Source organism: Rhopalosiphum padi, chromosome 4, assembly GCF_020882245.1.
Source record: "Rhopalosiphum padi isolate XX-2018 chromosome 4, ASM2088224v1, whole genome shotgun sequence".
NCBI classification, from domain to species: domain Eukaryota; kingdom Metazoa; phylum Arthropoda; class Insecta; order Hemiptera; family Aphididae; genus Rhopalosiphum; species Rhopalosiphum padi.
The window spans coordinates 6,759,088-6,780,671 of NC_083600.1; the positions used below are offsets into that span (position 1 = coordinate 6,759,088).

Consider the following 21,584-nt stretch of genomic DNA (forward strand, 5'->3'; position numbering starts at 1 on the left):
AAGATTAAGTTAAAGCACTACGTGATTAAAATCAAAATAATGCAAAAATAATAACAGAAAAATAACGATATTAATCATAATTCTTTTTTATTTTAAATATTTAATAATATAATTTAATACTATCATTAAAAAATTCCTCTGAAGAAACAACTTTACAGCATATAAAATGGATTAAAAATTCTTCATAAGCATTCATGTTGCGGTTGCTATCACTATTGAGTCCCAAAGCCAACGCCAACTAGCTTGACAAACATGGAACATTCATAGTAAATGTATACTATTTAGCGAATTAAACTGATTAAATATAATATATTGAATAAGCTTGTAATACTTAAAAACATAAAGTTATGATTTATAGGCTATTAAAATAATACAGTGAAAATAATAAATATTATAAACTAAAATGATAATTACGTTTAACTCTGCAATTGTATATTATGTAACTATACCGCGCAGTATTGTTATCAGTTTGTTTTACAATTTTCCAGAGAAATCCGTGAGTGTTATTTTAATAATCTAATAGGATGATCGAATTATTCTACATTTGAAAACTTTATCTTTATTTTCTTAATTTGTTTAAATGTTCATATCTATTTTACTAATTAAGTATTAAAATATAATTGTGAATATCGCTCTGCGGTACGATAGATGCCAAGTATAATATCTCATAATATTTCAGGTCACATAGGTGATATTTTCATAAATATGTAATTATTTATAAAATAAATAAAAATAGTTTTAAAAATGTTTTATAATAATTTTATAATTAACTTAAATATGCAATAATTATCAAATACTTATTTGATTATACGTAAATAACTATATATTCATGATCTGGTTTAGTCCTCGTCTTCGTTAATGCTTGACAATCGATGATCGTTTAGCATGTGTCCTTTATTATAACTCTTTTAAAATTATAAATAAATATATATGTATGAATTAAATACACTAATAAGTAAAAATATATGCATATAAGAAAGATAAATACCTCATAAGCTAAATTATGTAGCGATTGAGCATTGCTATGTCCGGTTTGTTCTACCATTTTATGTAAATATCCATCTTTATTTTCCAATAAATTATATGGATGATCAAATTCAACTACTGTGCCAGAGTTCATCACAAGTATCTTATCAGAATCCATCACTGTATTCAACCGATGTGCAATCGTTAATACTGTACACTTACGAAATTTATTTCTTATAGTGTTTTGAATCAAAGAATCGGTTCTAAATGTAGAAATTATGAACATAACTTTAGTAGTTGTATTATTTAATTTACAAATTGTAATATTTTTAAATTCGATTTTTTACTGTGCGTCAACATTTGCAGTGGCTTCGTCTAATATAAGAATTTTGTTATTTCGTATAATTGCTCTAGCTAAACATACTAATTGTCTTTGACCAACACTGAAATTAGATCCACCTTCTGAAATTTTCGAGTTTAGGCCATCCGATAAATCGTCTACAACATTTTTGAGTTCCACCTGAAAATATTAGTTATGTCTTATGTAGGTAGGTATGCAAATTAATATCGTTTTGTTTATGCAGTAATTAATATTGAACACATAATAGACAAAAATACTTGAAATAATAATTTTACTTCATCTAAAGCTTTCCAAAGAATGTGATCCGGATATTCATTAAATGGATCTAAATTGTTTCTCATTGTTCCTGAAAACAAAACTGGTTCTTGAGGTATGATGGAAATTTTGGATCGCAAATCGTGTAATCCCAATTCATGTATTTCTATTCCGTCGATAATGATTTTACCTTCATTAAAAGCTAATCTAAACAATGCAGAAATCAAAGATGATTTTCCTGCACCAGTTCTTCCAACGATTCCAATCTAAATAAATAAAACCTATATTTGCTTATATAATATAATATATAACACATTAATAGTTAGATTTAGATAATGTCAGTGTATAGATTTCCGATGTGCCTATGCTTATATTAGGTGAGCAGTAATTGTTTTAAACCTAGGCGCTATTTAAATATTTTTGTAAATATAGAATACTGATTAAATGCAGGATGTAATGATGTATATGAATATACATTATAGTAATTTATTTTAAGTGTGACTGATGTGAGTAGGAGTATGAGATATTTTTTTTTAATTCTCAATACTCAGCAAATTTCTGTTACCTATCTAATATATTTTGTATAAATTATATATAAATTATTTTAATGAAAAATCCATTTTAAATGGTATATCTAACAATGTAATTAAAAAAAGATAAGTTATTTTTTTTTTAAATATCTAATTTGAGTTTCAAACTTTCAAGCCTGCAACCAAATCGATTTTCTTGCATTAGTTCTTCTAATCTTAATAAACACAACATTATCATTATAAACAAAACTTAAGACTAAAATTTATTTTACATATCGTATTATACAATGGGTTATGAAATTCAGAATTAATAAAATAAGCTATATCTAACAACTATTTAAACAGAACATGTAATATTATCTAATTTTGTATGTTACTTTTTCTGCGGGTGAAATTTTGATATTTAAATCGATCAAAATAAACGATGCATCTGGGTCATAACGTAGATAAAAATTTTTGAATATAATTTGACCTTCATGTGGCCATGTTTTTGATGGCTTCTTGTCTAAAATAATTTTAGAAATTGTATTAAGGCTTCAATTTATTTTTTCAGCATATCATAATTCTTAATATATTAGTTAGGTATTACCTGGAAGCGATTCAAAAGTTGATTCTTGTGGTATATTTGTGTATTCTAAAACTCTTTCAACAGACGTCATTTGATTTTCCAATTCCGCAGATTGTCTAACTACCCATTGGAACAAACTAGTTAATCCAATAGCTTGCGTGATAGCCAGCCCGACATTTCCACCATAGTTATCTATAATTATGTTCAAATTATTTAAACGAAGTCTGAAAGAATGTGATACAATTTTATTTGTGTTACTATCTTTTTAGTTTTTATTTTATCAAAGAACACGAATTATTGTATTATTTATTACGTTTATAAAAATAAGTTTTTTTTATAATTGTAACTCTTAAATAATTAATAGATTTGAAAAAACTATATTTTAATTATTATTTATCGATATTGTTATAGTATGTTAAGTTTTTACTTTTTTAATGACAACATGTATTTTAATTTTACATTCTAATGCAGAATATTATTTTTTTAAATAATCATGGTTAGATTAGGTTTTATACTTACCATTGTCAATAAATATAAAGTAAAATGTTATAGTACTTATAAATAATATGCAAATTAAATCCAGCCAAAATCCAAATGCTCTATTTAAAGCAATAAATAAATACCACGCTGCAGAGTGTAAATTCTAAAAATATTTTTCACTTAATAAGTATTGAAAACAATTAAATAATTTAGTCTGGTATATTATTACTTGGTGGATGGCGAACTCTTTAAAAAGTATTTGTTCTACTTTAAATGATCTTATTGTGGTCAGTCCATGAATAGATGCATTTACATGGGTATATATAGGGCTCCGAGCTAAGTTTTAAAGACAAAAAATTAATTTGATTTTTTACATATTTTTTAATTTTATATGACATCTGAGAAGTATATTTAATAAGAAACCAGTTAATTCAACACTTAAATTTTCATAAAGATTTAATTATTTACAATACTTACTGACTCCTTCTAGACGTTTAATGTTATGAGATATAGTCATATAAATATTTCTCATTTTGAAAAAAACCATTACTAAAATAATTGTTGGTATGGTTAAATAAGGGTTGACGATTCCAACAACTACGAACATCCCAATCACCATTAAACCAATCTAATAAAGTGTAAAAAAGTATAAACATATTTAAATATAAAATGTATATTATTATATTTTACTTGTATAACGTCGACTAGAATATTAGGCAATATTTCATCAATAAGTCCTATATCTTTTGAAAAACGATTGAGAATTCGCCCTAAAATAAAAAAACAAAGTTGCTATTAAAGTAAACAAAATATTTCATCAATCATATATTTTTTACCTGATGAATTTGTATTTAAAAAATTCATTGTTGATCTTGTAATAGCACTAAACATTTGATTGTGTAAATTCGTTGATGCTGTAGTGCATACAGATACTAATAAAATTGATTCAACTAAGGTGGCTAATATGATTGAGAACGTTAATGCAGCAAATACTATAACACAAGTATTCCTTGATACAATCCACGGTATCAAATCAACAAAAGGATTAACTGTGGTAGAAGTGCCGTTACTGATAGGCATAAGAGGTTTGGATGTACTAAAAATATGTTCTTCTAAATTTACCCTAAAAAAAACCCCAAAATGTTATATCAATATTTTGTTAATTTATAAATATTGAAAAAATTTAAGTACCAATAAGTTATCCAATAATCTCCACTAGATGTGAGGAATTGTGTAAAAATACAAACCAATATTAAACATATAACTTTGCACATATGACCACCAGCTAAAATGTATGACAAATAAACATTAAATGATATATTTCCCGAAGAACGGGTTTCAGCTATTTCAACAGGTTCAGTTATAGTATCACTAAATTTGGTTTCTTCTATTGATGATGCAACGCTTAAGATAGACTCTTGACGAATATATAATTTGGAACGTGCTATATTATTGTTACAAGATTTATCTATTTTACACTCATTATCGGGTAAAACTGCTGTTTCAGTAGAAGGTTTGAACAATTTAGTAAAGTCTAGACCAGAAGTTTGAAGTTCTTGATAAGAACCCTCTGTTACCACCTTTGCCTAACACAAAAAGTGATATAAAAATATAAATTGTATCTTTCTACCCATATAATATTATTATGCATACTTACGTTTTCCATCAAAACAATTTGATCTACATTAGTTAAGTATTGAATTTGATGGGTTACGAGTAGACAAGTCTTATCTTTAAGGTAATCTATATAATATAACAAAATAATTAAATTTGGTACTAATTTCAAATGCGGTATAAAATATTTGAATACTTTTTATGCATTTTTCGTATAAATGCTTTCCAACACGAGTGTCGACTGCTGATAAAGGATCATCTAATAAATAAATATCTGCTTGCTTGTATATCGCTCTAGAAAAAATATATATGAGTATTCAATTATTTTTTGAAAAACTAATAATATCGTTATACCTTGCTAAATTGATTCGTGCTCTCTGTCCGCCACTAAGAGAAACTCCCCTTTCCCCTACCATTGTTCTATCACCGTATGTCAATTGTTCAAAATCAGTTTTTAATGCACATACTTGTATAACCTTAGTCACAATCAAACAGAATAATAAATACCAAATCGTCACTTTATTTTTAATTTTAACACATTTAAAAACTATTCACCCTTTTATAACGATCCTTATCCATTGTTGAACCGAATAAAATATTTTTTCTTATAGATCCTGCAAATAACCATGGTTCTTGTGACGCGTAAGACACTATTCCGTGTACTGAGATGTTTCCTTCAGAAAGTGGCAACTCATGTAAAATTGCTTGTATTAACGAACTCTAAGAAATGGAATAATTGTCTGATTTGAAAATACATCAAATGGTTAGGTTAGGTTATTTTTATTATTTGTACTTTCCCAGCTCCTACTGGTCCGATTATTGCAGCCAATCGACCAGGTCTTATGATTAAATTAATATTATCTAATGTATTTTCGGTTTGAGTGTCTGACCACTTGGCAGTAGCATTCGAAACGACTATACCAAAATTACTTAATTGTTCAGTATCATTTAAATTGATACTATTATTATTTGGAACTGTACTATTATTATTTGATTTTTCAAACCCATTGGTAGTTTTTGTTTGACTTATTGATTGTTTACCTTTTTCTTCACGTAAAAGGAAATGCTAATAAAATACGTAGTATATAATATTTATAATTATTACATAATATAAGTATAAAAAATGCCATATATTTTATTTAATATATATATATATATATTCGTTCATACCTCAATTCGTTTGATCGAAACTAGTAATTCAGCAGCTAAACTTATTCCTGGTGGGAAAAGTAATGTTAGTGACGACCGCAAAATGTTATAGTACGACGTTACAACAAATACCTTAATTTTATAAACATTATTTGATCAGGAATAATTACGATATTATATTGTATTATTTATCAGAAATTGTATATAGATACTCGTATATTACCTATATAATATAATTAAATAATAATAAAATAAATATTGATTTAAATACTTATTTTTTGGTAAATGTTATTAGAAGTTTATTGATCTATTGATACCATAAATTACATCTTTACCATAGATATTACAGGTACATGAGACAACATCAAATATTATTTTGTATAGGATTGATGAAAGATATTAATATAGTTTATAAGTGTGCAATAAGTGTCGTAAGTGGTTTACATAAAATATTATGATACAATTATTATGAATAGGCACTACATTACTTTTGATGCGGTTATATAATTTCCAAGCAGAACGTATGAAAATATGTTAAAAAACAATGCGATTCTTGTGTTAAATAAAAAGAAAGACGTCAAAATACGTTTTATGTACGATGCTTCAATAATTTTGCTAATTTCTTCCCTGTAATAAACCATTATTTTTTTAATAAATAAATTTTTTTTTTATTTTTTGGACTAATTACTTTCTTAATTGTTTTGTAAGATTATCAAAAAATGGTTCCCAAGTATACATCTTGATTGTTTGTAATCCCGATATTATTTCATTCATTAAATGAACTCTCTTGTCAGTTTTATTGGCTATTTTTAATCGAATATTAGAAGTTATCGACGCTAACCAGACTTAAATATCAAACAAAATAACAGTTGATAATAATAATAATTCAATATTTAAATTATCTTTTTACTAACCTTGTAATGGTATAAATATAAGTAATGCGATTACTCCTATAATTGATGACACACCTACTTCTTGCCACAAAAAATAAATCGTAATAAATGTTTCCAAAGGTCCAATCAATATGAAAGGTAAATATATTAAAGATACATCAAATCGGTTAACGTCGTTTGACATTAAGTTTATTATATGACCAGTTGTAGTCGAGTCCAGGGAATTTATTTTGAGCCGCAGAGCCTAATAAAATCAATTATATTATAAAATAGTTCTATGTTTGTAGTTTGTATAAGCATAATATGAACAATGTGGTATTATTATACTATCTAATAATATGTGAAAAAGAAAAACTGCCATAGTTAATATATTTAGAATATTAAACCAACAATTTTTTTATAGATAAATAATCTATAATAACTATTAAATGCTGCTTTAAATTTGAATGCGTATAATTTAATATTAATTTAAATAGTTTATAAGTATAATTAAAAACAAAATAAAAATTATTTTTTTTAAATTTGTTTTTACATTAAAATTAAGTAGATAGTATATACAATTTTAAAATTTAAAGGTTAGTTAAACTTTAAATGTATATAATATTCTACGTATACAATGATTAATATAAATAAGAATGTTATCAATAGGTAGGTAAAGTATTGAAATTGTATACTATTATATTACGTATAATTTAAATATAAAAAGTACCTATATACTATATATTGTTAAAAAAATATATCTTAAAATACAAACATTAATAAATGTTGACATCTTAGTAAATGTTTATTTTGGTTAAATATTATATTAATTTTTAAAGTATAATATTACCTAATTATTACCTTATTGTAAATGAGATCACATGTTGCCACACGCATTTGCATCGATAAATGTGCATTTGACATGCTGATGCTGTTATACATAATTGCTCTTATTAATAAAAGTGAAACTAGTCCAATTGCTAAATATACTCCAACTGGATTTTGATCAAAAGATGTATTAGTTTCAAAATGATTGACTATCAGTCCTACCATAGTTGAAATGCTTATACTATTAATAAAAATTAAGGGTATTTTTTTATTGTTATCTCAATAATGAATATTTTTTTATTATTTAATTGAATTATATATTATAATACTAATAATTATATCTTCTATGGTATTATAATATTGTATATTTTATGAAATAAACTATTTTATAAGATATTACCTTAATGTAATCTGAAATATAGTTAAATAAGTTGCACTAAACATAAACCTTTTGCCAAACATTTTGAATAGCGTCTTAACAAAACTAGGCTTTCGGTTATTAGTTTTTGAATTTATTAATTCATCATCCCAAAATCTATAAAAAAAAAAAATCAATACAAAAATCAATTTCTATACTTTCTAATATTGATTGAAATTCATATATAAATACGTGAAAAGCTATTTACTTTTGTAATTCATTTCCCAATAAATCAGACGAATCACCATCCAAAACATTATATAAGTCAATAAAATCCAATTCTTTGTTTAATCCTTTTTTGATAAATTTTAAAATCCACCTTAAAATATTATAAAAATATTTTAATGATTCGATACAATTTTAGTTATTATTAAGCTTATTTTATTGTTTAATTATAAATGTCTTATTTAATAATACGATTTTGAGCTCAGCATTTGCAATTCATAACATTTAATTTTCATTTAACCTGTTGTTTTGTATACACATTAGCATTTAAAATACATTGAGATTAATATTTTAAATTTTGGAACTTGATAATATACGAGTAGTAATATACAGTGGCCGGATGGATATCGTTTTCTTTATATGATTAAATAATTAGGAGGATTTTTCATTATTAACTTTTGTTCTCAATTTAGAGGATCAAAATAACAACCTATTTAAGCAGATTTTTTTTAAGTAATGTTTAACATAATTTGCATGTTCTTTTTAAGTGTATAATATTTGATTGACTACATAATAAGCTAGTGAGATGTTGATGATACATATAGTTACCAGATGTGCTGTACATAAATTAAATAATGTAAGGAGAGAATATAGCTCTTTAGAATCCTTCTGCTGGAATAAGGGTGATGGATGATATCTTGAAAAAATAATTAAAAATTTTAGAGATTACAATTATTTACGTAGGCGTTAAGAGTGTTACAGAAATAACTAACAAAAATGAATAATTTACTACATATAACATATATTTTGTTTCTATTGAATGAGTAACTAAGAAAAAATAATGGTAAGCATAGAAGTTAGTTTCATTTAATAAGTATTATAATTATTTAATATTATTAACTTTACTTAAATTAAAATACTATTAGATTTTTCTGTTAAAACCCGATATTCCATTGATTAAAAATGTACTACACTCTTAGATATGTTGTGGAAATTATATTATAATAAAGTAAAAATAAAGTACCTACATTATTATAATTAACCAATCTATTGATGCTTTTTTGTATACGAAACTATACATTTTATTTTATTTTATTCTAATTTTAATTTAAAAGATTAACAACTATTAAACATATAATAGTAATTAATTTTTTTTATTTAATATTTTTAAATATTACAGTTGTGTTAAATGTTTTTAAGTTTACCTATATGTTATAATTTCAAAAATATTAGCTTTTGATCTTGGATTTGGTGGTATTTCTTCTTTGAACGTCGCATCCATTTTTATTCTAAAATAATAGAAAATAATATAATGTACAGTATTTATTTATATGATAAATAGAATTATTTGTTAGTTAATTTATAATAGAATAAAAGCTATTTTAGAGTATGAAAAACGATTTTAAAGATTATATTTCTTATTGCCACGATTAAGCATTGAATAATAAATTTAAATTTAAATAGGTAATATAAGTCTAGTACTCTAGTTTGTATTAAATGTATAATAAACTGATAAATAACAAAATATGATGCTGATTATTTAACGTATTATTTATTATATATAATAATAAGAGTAATACACATTTTGCAAAAAAATATTTTAAAAAAAGTATATTTAATCCAAAAATATAACTTACATTTTTGAAAACTCTTAGTAATATATTTTTTTTCGTTATTAGTCAAACTGCCAAATTATACTGCTTGTTTAATAATACTATTCTATAACTGTACACTGTACACTGTGTACAGTGTACATGATAGCAACTAAGAGCTTATACCTACTTCTAATTTATATAAGTATAGTAATTCAAGTGCATAAATACCATTATTCATAATCAATACTAAATAATGAGTAGATGTCTTGTATAATGTTACTTTATAATAATATAATTCCCTAATAAGATTAAATAATTTTAGTCCCGAGTACATTAGGAAGTTGAAATATAATGAAGTGATGTTATTTGTATGTATTAGAATAATAATAATAACATTCTAAGGTCACTTATATTATTTTAATTTAATTATTTATAGTTATTTCCCATATAATAAATTAATAAATAAAATAATATTTTGGTTATATTCCACAGAATAATAATAATATATTTTCAGTATTTTTCTCAATAAATGTAAATTTATTTTTATATATTGTTTTGATATAGAAATAATACTTATGCTAAAATAAACTATTGTTGATAATACAAGTTTGTAACATATAATATTAATAAATGTTGATTAATTATAGTTTAAAATATTTCTGATTAGTTTTTAAATTAATTCTTTAAATTAAAAAAATTACCTCTCTTTATATTTATTTTGTTATTTATTATCTAATTTTCCAAAGCTAAAAGTATTATTGGTATTAATACCATTTTCCATGATAAATTGCTTATCATCATGAGCGCTCTTAGAGCATCTTGATTTTACTCTACTGCAAAAATATATTTTTTAATCGTCAATAAATATTGTTAGGTTCTTAGTTAATAAACTTTTATTTCTATCGTATTTTTTTTTTTTTTTTAATGTACCTATTATGTTTTCTCTTAATATTTTTCAACTAATTCATTGTTTACAGGATGCGCATTACTCTTCAATATAGCATACCACACTTTGTAAATATTAGTAAATTTTAGATTCTAAGTGGGGCGATACGATGTGTTCTTTTTTCTTCGTATAAGTTTGATTTGCTATATTCGTTTAATAGTAAACTCATTATTGAATCGGTTGAAGTTCAGTCCATAGAATTAATGTTTAGTTGATATTCAATACTATATAAAACCAAATATATATTTAATTGTTGACTTTGTTAAGAAACTTATTGTAAATTAGATCGTACGCCATAATGCAAATGTACATATTGATTGAAAAGGATTATTCTCGTTAGTAAACTTTAAAGTAATATTAAGCCAATTGTTGAGAATATTCCAATAAATTATTATTGGTTTTAAACAGTAGTTGTGTTGTTGCAAAATCATTGACAACCTGGTAAATAAAATAACGAAATGATTATGTTATTTTTATAGTTGATTTTATTTTTCAATATCGGTAATTAATTCGGTTTTGAAGAAATTAAATCTAATGTATTATTATTTTCTATATTATTATTGATGTATTACTTGTTTGATATAAATAGTTGTTTTATTATTTATAGTTAAGACTTGAAAACTTAATATAAGGTTCCTTATAAGTAGTTATTACTGAGCATTGACACCGAAAAATATATTGTAATAGCTTTTTTTTTTATAGACATAGTTCAAATATTGACGAAATGGGATGTTTAAACAAAGTATAACGATATTAATATTTGTTATCGTTCAAAAATATTTACCTATATTATTATATTTTACTATGTGTAATTAAATTTACATAATATTTAAATTATTTTTAAACTATTGACTATGATTTATTGTCGAATTCAACAATTTTTTTTAAAAATAACTTTCTTAATTATATTGCATGTTATTTTTATTAAAAAAAATGTCATTAGTTGTTCTTTCAAGTGTTTAATTAAAAACGATTGCAACTGTTCATAAAAAATTTTATAGTTTTTATCTGATTTAAACTTTAAAATTATTTTAATAGGTATTTCTCTTCGCATATACATTTATAATAATTATCTTTAAAACATTAAAATTGTATGTAAGTTTTAGTGTTCATTCTCAACTTTTATAAAGTAATGGAAGACCAAAACCTTCTTTTCACTAAACTCGTCATTAATTTAAGTATTGCACTATCTTGAGTCCTGACATTATATCTTAAATGTTCAATTTATAATTAAAATCAGTGATAAATTTATAATTTTTATAAGATGCAGATATCCGCTGTATACAAAAACAGTAATATTGGTCTAAAACTAAAATAATATCGTAAATTGAATTATTAATTTTAAAATAGATTTTGTTTAATAGTTAAATTCAATTTTACGTAATAGTATGCAACACTATAATATAAATACATATTAATACGATAGGTTTGCATACTTATGCGATAAAAAGTTTTATTATTACAAGTGTAGTCTGTTTAAAACACAATAAAAATATCAATTATATTGTTGGTGTCAGGTAGATAATATTTAGGTACTATAAAGTATAAGTATAAACAATATGAAGTACCTACCTACCTAAAAATAATTTGGGTGTGGAGTACAATTTACAGGTTTTCAATCTTATTTTATTAATTTTTATTATGTTTAAAAGCACATTAAAATATTTAATAATTACACATTTATGTAGTCACCTGTTTGATTTTTTTGTGATCGATGTGAAAAGGAAGAAGCTTGTTTAGTCGATCTTGATAATTTTGAGTTCTTTGGTGAAATTAGATGTAGTGACTTTTTACTAGTTGATTGAATGCTTGAATTTTGAGATTTTTGTAGAAATTTATTATAAACTATAAAGCAGGTAAAATTTGACGAAAATAAATAGACTGAAATGCTTGAAGCATTGTAAGTCTTAAAGGCTTAAATGAACTCCATATCTCGATTCCATATGCCCTGGCTTTTCTTAGGTATAATGGCATTATAGATTGTAAGTTTGCAGTTAATTGATAGTTTAGATCGAATAAAAGGACGGATCAGGTGAAATGTGGAATTAGCTGATTTTTATTCAGATTTGTGAAGCCTAGCTCAGGGATTTATCAAAATTTGAGCATAGAAAAATTTCTTCAAATACTGTAAGAATTGTGTTACTGCTTAGTTTGTCTAGTGGACATACTTTGGGTGTAAGGAGTAAATTATGAATGATGATTTGGCTTTGATAATTTTTTTTTTCAACTGTTGGACTAACGTTGAACCATATAGAGTATATTTTCAATCTAACTTTTTTTCCAGCTGCAATAATAATAATGATATATAATAAAACACCTGAAAGTTTTAATTAAAATTATTTTTCAGTAAATGAATAAATAACTGAAATCTTATAGTATTTTGTATATTATAAAGTATAAGTCAAAATAAAATAATTTACATAATTTTAAAGTATGTTAAAAAGTTTACAATGGAAAATTGATAAACATTTTTTAAATAACCTAAACCTAAAACATACAATAATATACTAACAGAGCTTACAAAATAATAGTGCTCTTAATTAAAACAATGTTTGAATCATACTATAAGCTAAGCTCATTTCAAACAGATAAACAAGGAACCATTGATTTTTGAAAATGTGTAGATCAAAAACATCTTATTTTCATGATTTTATAAGGTATTCTTTTGTTAAAATCATTCTATTATAGCTCTGTAAACAAATAAAAAATTTATAATAACAAAATAAAATACATTTAAACTATTACATATAATACATTATTTTATCACAATTTTAAATACCTCTGCAGCTATATTATGTAACAATTCTGCATTGGTTGAACCAGTTTGTTTCACCATTTTATACAAGAACCCATTTTTATCTTTTAACAAATTATATGGATGATCGAATTCAACCATTGTACCTGCATCCATTACAAGCACCTTGTCTGAATCCATTACTGTATTCAAACGATGAGCAATTGTTAGCACCGTACACATTCGGAATTTATTTCTAATAGTATTTTGGATAAATAAATCAGTTCTACAAAAAAAAAAAAAATATATATATATATATATTTTGGTAATTATACAACAAAACGTCTTAAATATATGTGTGAGTGTGTGTGTGTGTGAATAAACAATATACATTTATGTATTATTTATATGTTATATTCTTACTGTGGATCAACATTAGCAGTGGCTTCATCTAATACAAGAATCTTATTATTTCTAACGATAGCTCTAGCTAAACACACCAATTGTCTTTGGCCGACACTGAAATTGGAACCACCTTCTGACATTTTTGAGTAAAGACCATTGGGTAAGTCTTCAACAATATATCTGAGTTCTACCTATAAAATAAACAAGTAAAACATATTATTAATACATGTATAAAGTTATGTATATATAATTATAAATAATTTATAAAAATTAAATATTAAATTAAAAGGTTTACTTCGTCTAAAGCATTCCAAAGAATATGATCTGGATATTCATTAAACGGATCTAAATTGGTTCGCATAGTTCCTGAAAATAAAATGGGCTCTTGCGGGATGATAGAAAGTTTAGACCGCAAATCGTGAAGTCCTAAATCGTGTATTTCTATATCGTCAATGATGATATTGCCCTCATTAATAGCTAATCTAAATAATGCTCCAATTAATGATGATTTTCCTGCACCAGTCCTCCCTACGATTCCAACCTTAAAGAATAAATTAATAATAATTATTATTAATTTTATATTGTTAGTTACTTATTTTTATTAGTACTTTTTCCATTGGCTCAATATTTATACTAAGATTTTTGACTACAAATGGACTATCTGTGCTATATCGAAGATAAAAGTTTTTGAAAATTATCTTCCCATTCATAGGCCATTCCGTGGGTGGTTTTTTTTCTAAGTAAAAATATTAATCTAAAATGTTACTTATATATTTTTATGATAAAAATGTATTAAAATTATTTATTATTATTATCAATTATTACCTAGCGGTGATTTAAGAATATCTTCCTGTGGAGCATTAGTGTATTCAAGTACTCTTTCAACTGAAGTCATTTGGTTCTCTACTTCAGCTGATTGTCTCATTCCCCATTGGAACATTCCGGCCAGACTAATTGCTTGTGTAATAGCTAGACCAACATTTCCTCCATATATCGCTGAAATAAAATAAAATAAAATACATTTTTTTATTAGTTTGTTTTTTTAATAATGTAAACAATGTTGTTTATTTTGTTAAAAGTAAAGTTTATTTATGATAAATTATCAAATTAATTTTTTATATCAAAATCATACACTTTTCTATAATAGGCATTATAACATTACATACATATAGGACATAGGTATACTCGTATATTATTTTAAACTTACTATTTCCGATTATCAAGAAGCTAAATGTCACAATTACTATAAAGATAAAACATACTATGTCCAACCATAATCCAAATGCTCTACTTGAACAAATAAATATATACCAAGCCGAAGAATGTAGGTCCTAGAATGATATAATAATAAATTTATTGTATATTATTATATATTACATAAATTAAAAAAAAAAACAATGTTTAAATATTCATCACAAACTTGATGGTTATCAAATTCATCAGATAAAATTTGTTCAGCTCCGTATGCCCTTATTGTGGTTAAACCTTGAAGCGATGCATTCAAATGGGAAAATACGGGACTTCTTGCTATACATTAAAAATTCAAAATAATATTTTAAAATACTTTCTGTTATATCAGTGGTTCTCATACTAAAATCCACAGAGCCTTAGCGTTCCAAAAAAATGGTTTGGATGCTCAACAGACAGTAGGAAAAATTTAATATTTTTTTTAAATGTATTTTTATATTTATATTTTAATTGATATTTATAGTTTTTGGTGCTTCTTAGATATTTTCATAGCAATTTTAATATTCAAACATAAAATATTTGAAAACCGCTGGGTTAAGGTATATAAATAATCGAATTAATTTTTTTCTCTGTACTTACTAACTCCTTCCAATCGTTTGATACTGCGGGAAGTTGACAAATAAAATATTCGTAATTTGTAAAATATTATTGCAACGATGAAAGTAGGTATCATAAGGTAAAAATTTATAATTCCAATAACAATTACAATTGCTATTAATACTAATCCAATCTATATTAAAAATGTGAATATTAATATAGTTATACATATTCAAAGAACTAAAGCTTAAAAATGTATAACTTGTATGCAATCCATTAATGTTGCTGGTAACATCTCATCAATAGCTCCCATATCCTTTGAAAATCGGTTAAGAATACGTCCTTAATTACAATAAAAATAAACAATTACACACAATATAGAAAAAATATTGCAAATTGCGATTGGTTTATTACCTGATGAATTCGTGTTAAAAAAATACATTGTAGCTCTTGTTATAGCACTAAACATCTTATTGTGTAATATCGTTGAAGATTTCATACAAACTGATACAAATGTAATAGACCTGATGATAATGGCAGCTATCATAAACAAAGTTAAAATAATAAAAACAACGAAACACGTTTTTCGAGAAATTGACCACCACAATAATGTCGTAGACGGATCGTCAGTTGTTTTAGTATCATATGCAGTAACAGTTTTGATTCTATAAAAAACATGTTCTTCTAGATTAACCCTAAAAAATATAGAATACTATATAATATTTTTCAGTAGATTATAATCATGTTACCAATACCAATAGGTCATCCAAAAATCTCCACCTGATGCCAGTACTTGAGTGAAAATACATATGATAAAGAAAAATAATATTTTACAATCACTTCCACCAGCAAACAAATACGACGAATAAACACTTTTTGAAACACTTCCAGAAGTTCGATTTTCAGATATTTCAACAGGTTGTTCTTGAAATTCATTAAATTGGGTATCTTCAATTGATGATGCAACACTGTTTATGGACACTTGTCGACTATAACCTATTCGGCGATTGTTAGAACTTATATTGTTTTTAATATTTTCATTATAAGATTCAATCGTGGTTCCTACTGGTGATCCAAGCATTTTAATAAAGTCTAAATTTGACTTCTGAAGTTCGTCATATGATCCCTCTGTTAATACGTTTCCCTGGAGGATTATTCATCATGTTAAATATAAATTAATAAATTTAAGAACAGATACAATCTATATTTTCTATATTATATTTACTTTATCCATTAGAATAATTTGATCTACGCTACTCAAGTATTGTATTTGGTGGGTTATAAGAATACACGTTTTATCTCTGAGATACCCTATACATGGAAGTAAAATATCAATAAACATTACTACAATATTTTTCATTTTATTACCTTTAATACATTTCCTAAATAAATGCCTGCCAACATGAGTATCTACAGCTGATAGAGGATCATCCAATAAATAAATATCCGCTTGTTTATATACAGCTCTAGTACAATGATATTTAAAAAAATAAATTTTTAATTTAATGTAAATTAAGGTATAATAATAAAAAAAAATCAGTTTTTTTTACCGTGCTAAATTTATTCTCGCTCTTTGCCCACCACTAAGAGAAACTCCTCTCTCTCCCACGATTGTTTTATCGCCATATGGAAATTGTTTCAAGTCAGTTTTTAATGCACAAACTTGTATAACCTATTTTAAATTAGAAAATCATGATAATAGATTAAGATTGAATTATAACTAAACATATATAAATGGTTTTTAAAGGTGCTTACTTTTTTATAACGCTCATTATCCATTTTTGAACCAAATAGGATATTTTGTTGTACAGAACCAGCAAATAACCATGGTTCCTGTGATGCGTAAGAAACTACACCGTTAACTGTAATTTTTCCTTCGGATAGTGGAAGTTCTTGTAAAATTGCTTGTAATAATGAACTCTGACATTTTTATAATAATATATTTTTAATATTTACAATCTATTAAAATAAATAAATAATATTATGAAGTTTTGTACTTTTCCAGCTCCCACGGGACCGATGACTCCAACTAATCGACCAGGTATTACAGTTAGATTAATATTTTCTAGAGAGTTTTCAGTTTGAGTATCTGACCACTTAGCTGTGGCATTATTTACGACAACTCCGATGTTATTTAATTGAGTTGTTTCATTATCATTACATATTTTATTAATCGGTGTCAAATTGTCATTAGTATATATAATTTTTCTGTTACTATTAACATTTGTCTTATCAGATGTTGATAGATAAACTGTTTGATCGTTTTTTTCGTCATACAATAAAAATGTCTTAAACAATAAATATTCTATAAAATATCTGATGTATTTTTAAACAATTTATTTCTTAAATTATAATATTAAATTTATTTATATTTTTCTAATACAAATTGTATTATACTATTATTACCTGGAGTCGTTTAATAGATATAAACATTTCCGCTACTATTGCAATACCTAGTGGAAAAAAACCTGTCATTGTTGTCCGCAATAAATTATAATATGATGTAATAACAAATACCTAAAAGTTTCAAATTCATTATTTATAAATAACGTTTTTTACCCTTGCTATTTATTTACATGATTTATTTTACTTGTTGGGCAGATATATAGTTTCCAAGTAACACATATGAAAATATACTGCATACTAATGCAACTCTAGTATGGAAACTCGTAAAAGATAGCATTACTGCTCTGCAGTACGATGATCCTTTAATCTCATGTATTTCTTTTCTAGAATGATAATAATAATTATTTATTATTAACTCAAATATATAATTTATTAGCTTCTAGACCAAACCTTCTTGCATATTCTACAAAATTTGCGAAAGGTTTTTCCCAAGTGTACATTTTAATGACTTGAATTCCTGAAATTATTTCATTCATCAAACGTACTCTCTCGTCGGTCCTAATGGCTGTATTCAATCGGTATTCAGAAATTTTCTTTCCTATCCAACCTGTTTAACATTTCTTTATTGGTTTTATATTGATAGGTAATAATAGTACAAATAAACGGAACTTTTTCAAAAATAAATTATATACAAACCTTGTAATGGAATGACCAAAAGTAATATCGCTACTCCAAGTATTGATGATACTCCAATTTCTTGCCACAAAAAATATGTGACTAAAACTGTCTGTAAGGGACCCATCCATAGGTAGTTGAGAAATATTACTACACTATCAAACCGATTTACATCATTCGATAACAAATTTACTACTTGGCCGACAGTAGTTTCACCAAGAGCCGTTTTACTTAGTCGCAATGCCTTGGTAAAATAAAATGTAATATGTGCATTTGATTATATTCTATAATTGTTACTTACTAATCATATAGTCTAGTGTTATAAATGTATAATTGATTGAGTAAAGAATAAACCTCGAGATAATATTTATAATATTAGGACCAATAACGTTATAAAGTCTATGTTGTATGCACGTTTTTGAAATTATTAATTTATGTTTATTTAATAATAATAATAATAATAATAATAAACGTGTGCAGATTAGATGAGATTACTTTATTTATATCCCATTTATTCGTATTGTTATTTAGTTACTTTTTAAAACATATTCACCTTTTTAAATATTATTGAACAGCAGGCAATACGTATTTTCATTCCGCAATGTAAAATTTCTATTTGTATTGCATGATACATGACCAATGTAACTAGCATGTTTAATGCCAACAATATCGCATACATGTAAGCGTATTTTATATTATGCGTGTTGTTGGAAAAATTAGGATTAAAGTATGATAACAGTCCACCGATGAGTAATGGTTGAGACATTCTATGAAATAATACAATGCATATAAATTATTAATTTAATAATAATTAAATTTTAACAATACAAGGAACTTTTTGATCTTTTTTAAAAACCCAAAAATCGATTATCAATATGGAAACTTTGGTCGAAAATGCAGATAGAGGAATTTAAAAAATATAAATGTTATGTTTTACATAATATTCAATAAAAGAGGAATTTGATAAAAATATTATGACAATTGAAAAGCTTTGTTTTTAATATATTGCTGAATTCTAATATTTTATTTTATTTTTCTATATTATGTTTCGTTTTATACATATACATCTGAAGTAATTATCATATATTATAGTAATTATATTGAACAAAAAAATGCTTACTTTAGAAAAATTTCGACGACTGATTGTAGTAATCCATATAATATAAACTTAACTCCAAACATTTTGACCAAAGCTCTTGTTAAGCTTGGCGATCGATTCGCTTTTTTAGCATTGGTGAGCTCATTCTTCCATATCCTTTAATCAAATTAATTTAAGTATAATTATTAATAAATAATAACAATATTTATTAAATAAATATAATTACTCTTCTAATTCTCTGCCTAATGATGATGACAAGTGGTCATTTAGTGTTGTATACAAATCGTTTATTTCTAAATCTCTTTTTTCTCCAGTTTTGAAAAGTTTGTAAATCCATCTTAAATAAATGTATAAAATAAATCGAATTAAATAGTACTTGGGTATAAATTTAAATTCATTACGACTACGTATTTATCTTAATTTTTGGTAGTAAGTACTATAATACTTCCAGTATTAGCTATTATTAAATACAACTATTTATAGCTAATTGAAAATACGTGTTAATATGTTATTCATGTATTATTCATGTATTCATTTTATTATATAAAATTTACCCAAAGGTGAGGATTTCGAGAATATTTGCATTGGCTCTAGGATGTGAAGGCCGTTCGTATTTATTACCAGAGTCCATATTTATCCTAAAATAATAGGTAATATAAATGTTAGTTGATAACCAAAGTTATGTTTTAAAATGAAAATCATTAAAATAGCATTGTAAACGGTCATATCATTGATATGTATCAAAAAAATATGAATAGAAATATATTAAACAGACCATATCGATACTTAATTCGTTTAAATACATATTTATAATACATTTATGTGATCACAGTGTATGTTTAAATTTAAAACTACTTTAAAGTAATAATAAATTATAATAAAAACTTAAATGTTTCAATACTATAATAACATGAAAACCTATATAGATACTTTCCTAAAAATATTTAAACATTAAATTCAAATTATTTCATTTCTTAAAGCACATCTATTGTTCAATAGATTGATTATTCTATTTATTATGTAACAATAATTATTCAAATTTAGTGAATATTGTGTGCAAAGAATCTTTTGAATTATGAAGTAGGTACTTTTATACTTTGAAATGTTCTACTTTATTTGATATTACATAGACGTACTAATTGGTTATCACGCCGTAACAGACTTAGATTTTGTCACGTAGGTATAACAAAAACTATTTAATTTATTGAATACATTATTTTTTGGTAAGATTTTAATAGTAACAATATTTGATCAAATTAGATACTCCTTATAATTAAAATTAAGTAGTTAGTACAATATAATAGTAACATTATTAATTAGATCAAATAACTCACCAAATTTAATACAAATGGCAACCAAAAATAAAATATTATGAAGACTTCAGTGTTACACAGAATTATGTAAAAAATCAAACTATATGTAAATATATTGTTATAACTAAATCAGTTGAATAGATTATAAAGTATTGGTTATAAATTAATTAGAAGTTACACAAGTTGAAGACAATAGGTATAATCATATACAACTGATAATAACATACCACTTTAGTATGAAAACGAATATACCTATATATATTTACTTAAGATTTAACTATTCTGCGTTTAAAATTTTAATTTTTTTAAGTGTTATTCTATATTATAGTAACACCATAACGAAATTATCAGCTAATTATTATATATTTTAATCAATGACAATGTAGGTACTGAGCATTATAATTTATATGTATGGTGTTTTTAATTTAAATATGAGTAAGTCAACTACTTATGAATAAGCCCAAACCTAATGGTTACTGG

The 21,584-nt window shown here is 24.6% G+C and overlaps 2 protein-coding genes across 3 annotated transcripts; both read right to left on the reverse strand.

Moving 5' to 3' along the window:
- Nucleotides 1–733: 733 nt before the first annotated feature.
- On the reverse strand, nucleotides 734–9,979 carry LOC132929019 (ATP-binding cassette sub-family C member 4-like). Its single transcript, XM_060994044.1, has 26 exons — nucleotides 9,844–9,979; nucleotides 9,412–9,495; nucleotides 8,250–8,360; nucleotides 8,024–8,158; nucleotides 7,657–7,864; nucleotides 6,838–7,060; nucleotides 6,612–6,768; nucleotides 6,412–6,550; nucleotides 5,945–6,055; nucleotides 5,568–5,840; nucleotides 5,330–5,494; nucleotides 5,129–5,250; nucleotides 4,971–5,068; nucleotides 4,818–4,903; nucleotides 4,352–4,746; nucleotides 3,997–4,283; nucleotides 3,851–3,930; nucleotides 3,638–3,788; nucleotides 3,390–3,496; nucleotides 3,200–3,323; nucleotides 2,702–2,872; nucleotides 2,490–2,617; nucleotides 1,603–1,848; nucleotides 1,314–1,486; nucleotides 989–1,229; nucleotides 734–905 (listed from the first exon to the last, which is right to left on the reverse strand). The coding sequence occupies exons 2-26, from the start codon at nucleotides 9,486–9,488 to the stop codon at nucleotides 840–842; spliced, it is 4,074 nt and encodes a 1,357-aa protein (XP_060850027.1). The 5' UTR covers nucleotides 9,489–9,495; nucleotides 9,844–9,979; the 3' UTR covers nucleotides 734–839.
- Nucleotides 9,980–13,115: 3,136 nt separating this feature from the next.
- Nucleotides 13,116–21,325, reverse strand: LOC132929020 (ATP-binding cassette sub-family C member 4-like). Of its 2 annotated transcripts, XM_060994045.1 has the most exons (26): nucleotides 21,126–21,325; nucleotides 20,346–20,429; nucleotides 20,018–20,128; nucleotides 19,813–19,947; nucleotides 19,246–19,459; nucleotides 18,714–18,936; nucleotides 18,468–18,624; nucleotides 18,262–18,400; nucleotides 18,078–18,188; nucleotides 17,669–17,959; nucleotides 17,427–17,591; nucleotides 17,222–17,343; nucleotides 17,040–17,137; nucleotides 16,897–16,982; nucleotides 16,427–16,815; nucleotides 16,086–16,366; nucleotides 15,934–16,013; nucleotides 15,714–15,864; nucleotides 15,307–15,413; nucleotides 15,094–15,217; nucleotides 14,712–14,882; nucleotides 14,495–14,622; nucleotides 14,182–14,427; nucleotides 13,905–14,077; nucleotides 13,527–13,767; nucleotides 13,116–13,437 (listed from the first exon to the last, which is right to left on the reverse strand). In XM_060994045.1, exons 2-26 carry the CDS (start codon nucleotides 20,420–20,422, stop codon nucleotides 13,390–13,392), a joined length of 4,068 nt encoding a protein of 1,355 aa, XP_060850028.1. In that variant the 5' UTR covers nucleotides 20,423–20,429; nucleotides 21,126–21,325; the 3' UTR covers nucleotides 13,116–13,389. The 2 variants fall into 2 exon arrangements, with proteins under 2 accessions (XP_060850028.1, XP_060850029.1); XM_060994046.1 differs by lacking the exons at nucleotides 19,246–19,459; nucleotides 19,813–19,947; nucleotides 20,018–20,128; nucleotides 20,346–20,429; nucleotides 21,126–21,325 and having other exon boundaries at nucleotides 18,468–18,637; nucleotides 18,714–18,841.
- Nucleotides 21,326–21,584: the final 259 nt, after the last annotated feature.

Bases quoted from the DNA above. Each gene is read 5' to 3' on its own strand.
- LOC132929020 (XM_060994045.1), bottom strand. From the start codon at position 20,422: ATGGACTCTGGTAATAAATACGAACGGCCTTCACATCCTAGAGCCAAT. The intron at 19,460-19,812 runs GTAAGCATTTTT...ATTATTTCATAG, and splicing joins GTCGTCGAAATTTTTCTAAA to AATGTCTCAACCATTACTCA. The intron at 17,344-17,426 runs GTAAGCACCTTT...AATTTAAAATAG, and splicing joins ATAATGAGCGTTATAAAAAA to GTTATACAAGTTTGTGCATT.
- LOC132929019 (XM_060994044.1), bottom strand. From the start codon at position 9,488: ATGGATGCGACGTTCAAAGAAGAAATACCACCAAATCCAAGATCAAAA. The intron at 6,769-6,837 runs GTTAGTAAAAAG...TTGATATTTAAG, and splicing joins TATATTTATACCATTACAAG to TCTGGTTAGCGTCGATAACT. The intron at 5,069-5,128 runs GTATAACGATAT...TATTTTTTCTAG, and splicing joins GCACGAATCAATTTAGCAAG to AGCGATATACAAGCAAGCAG.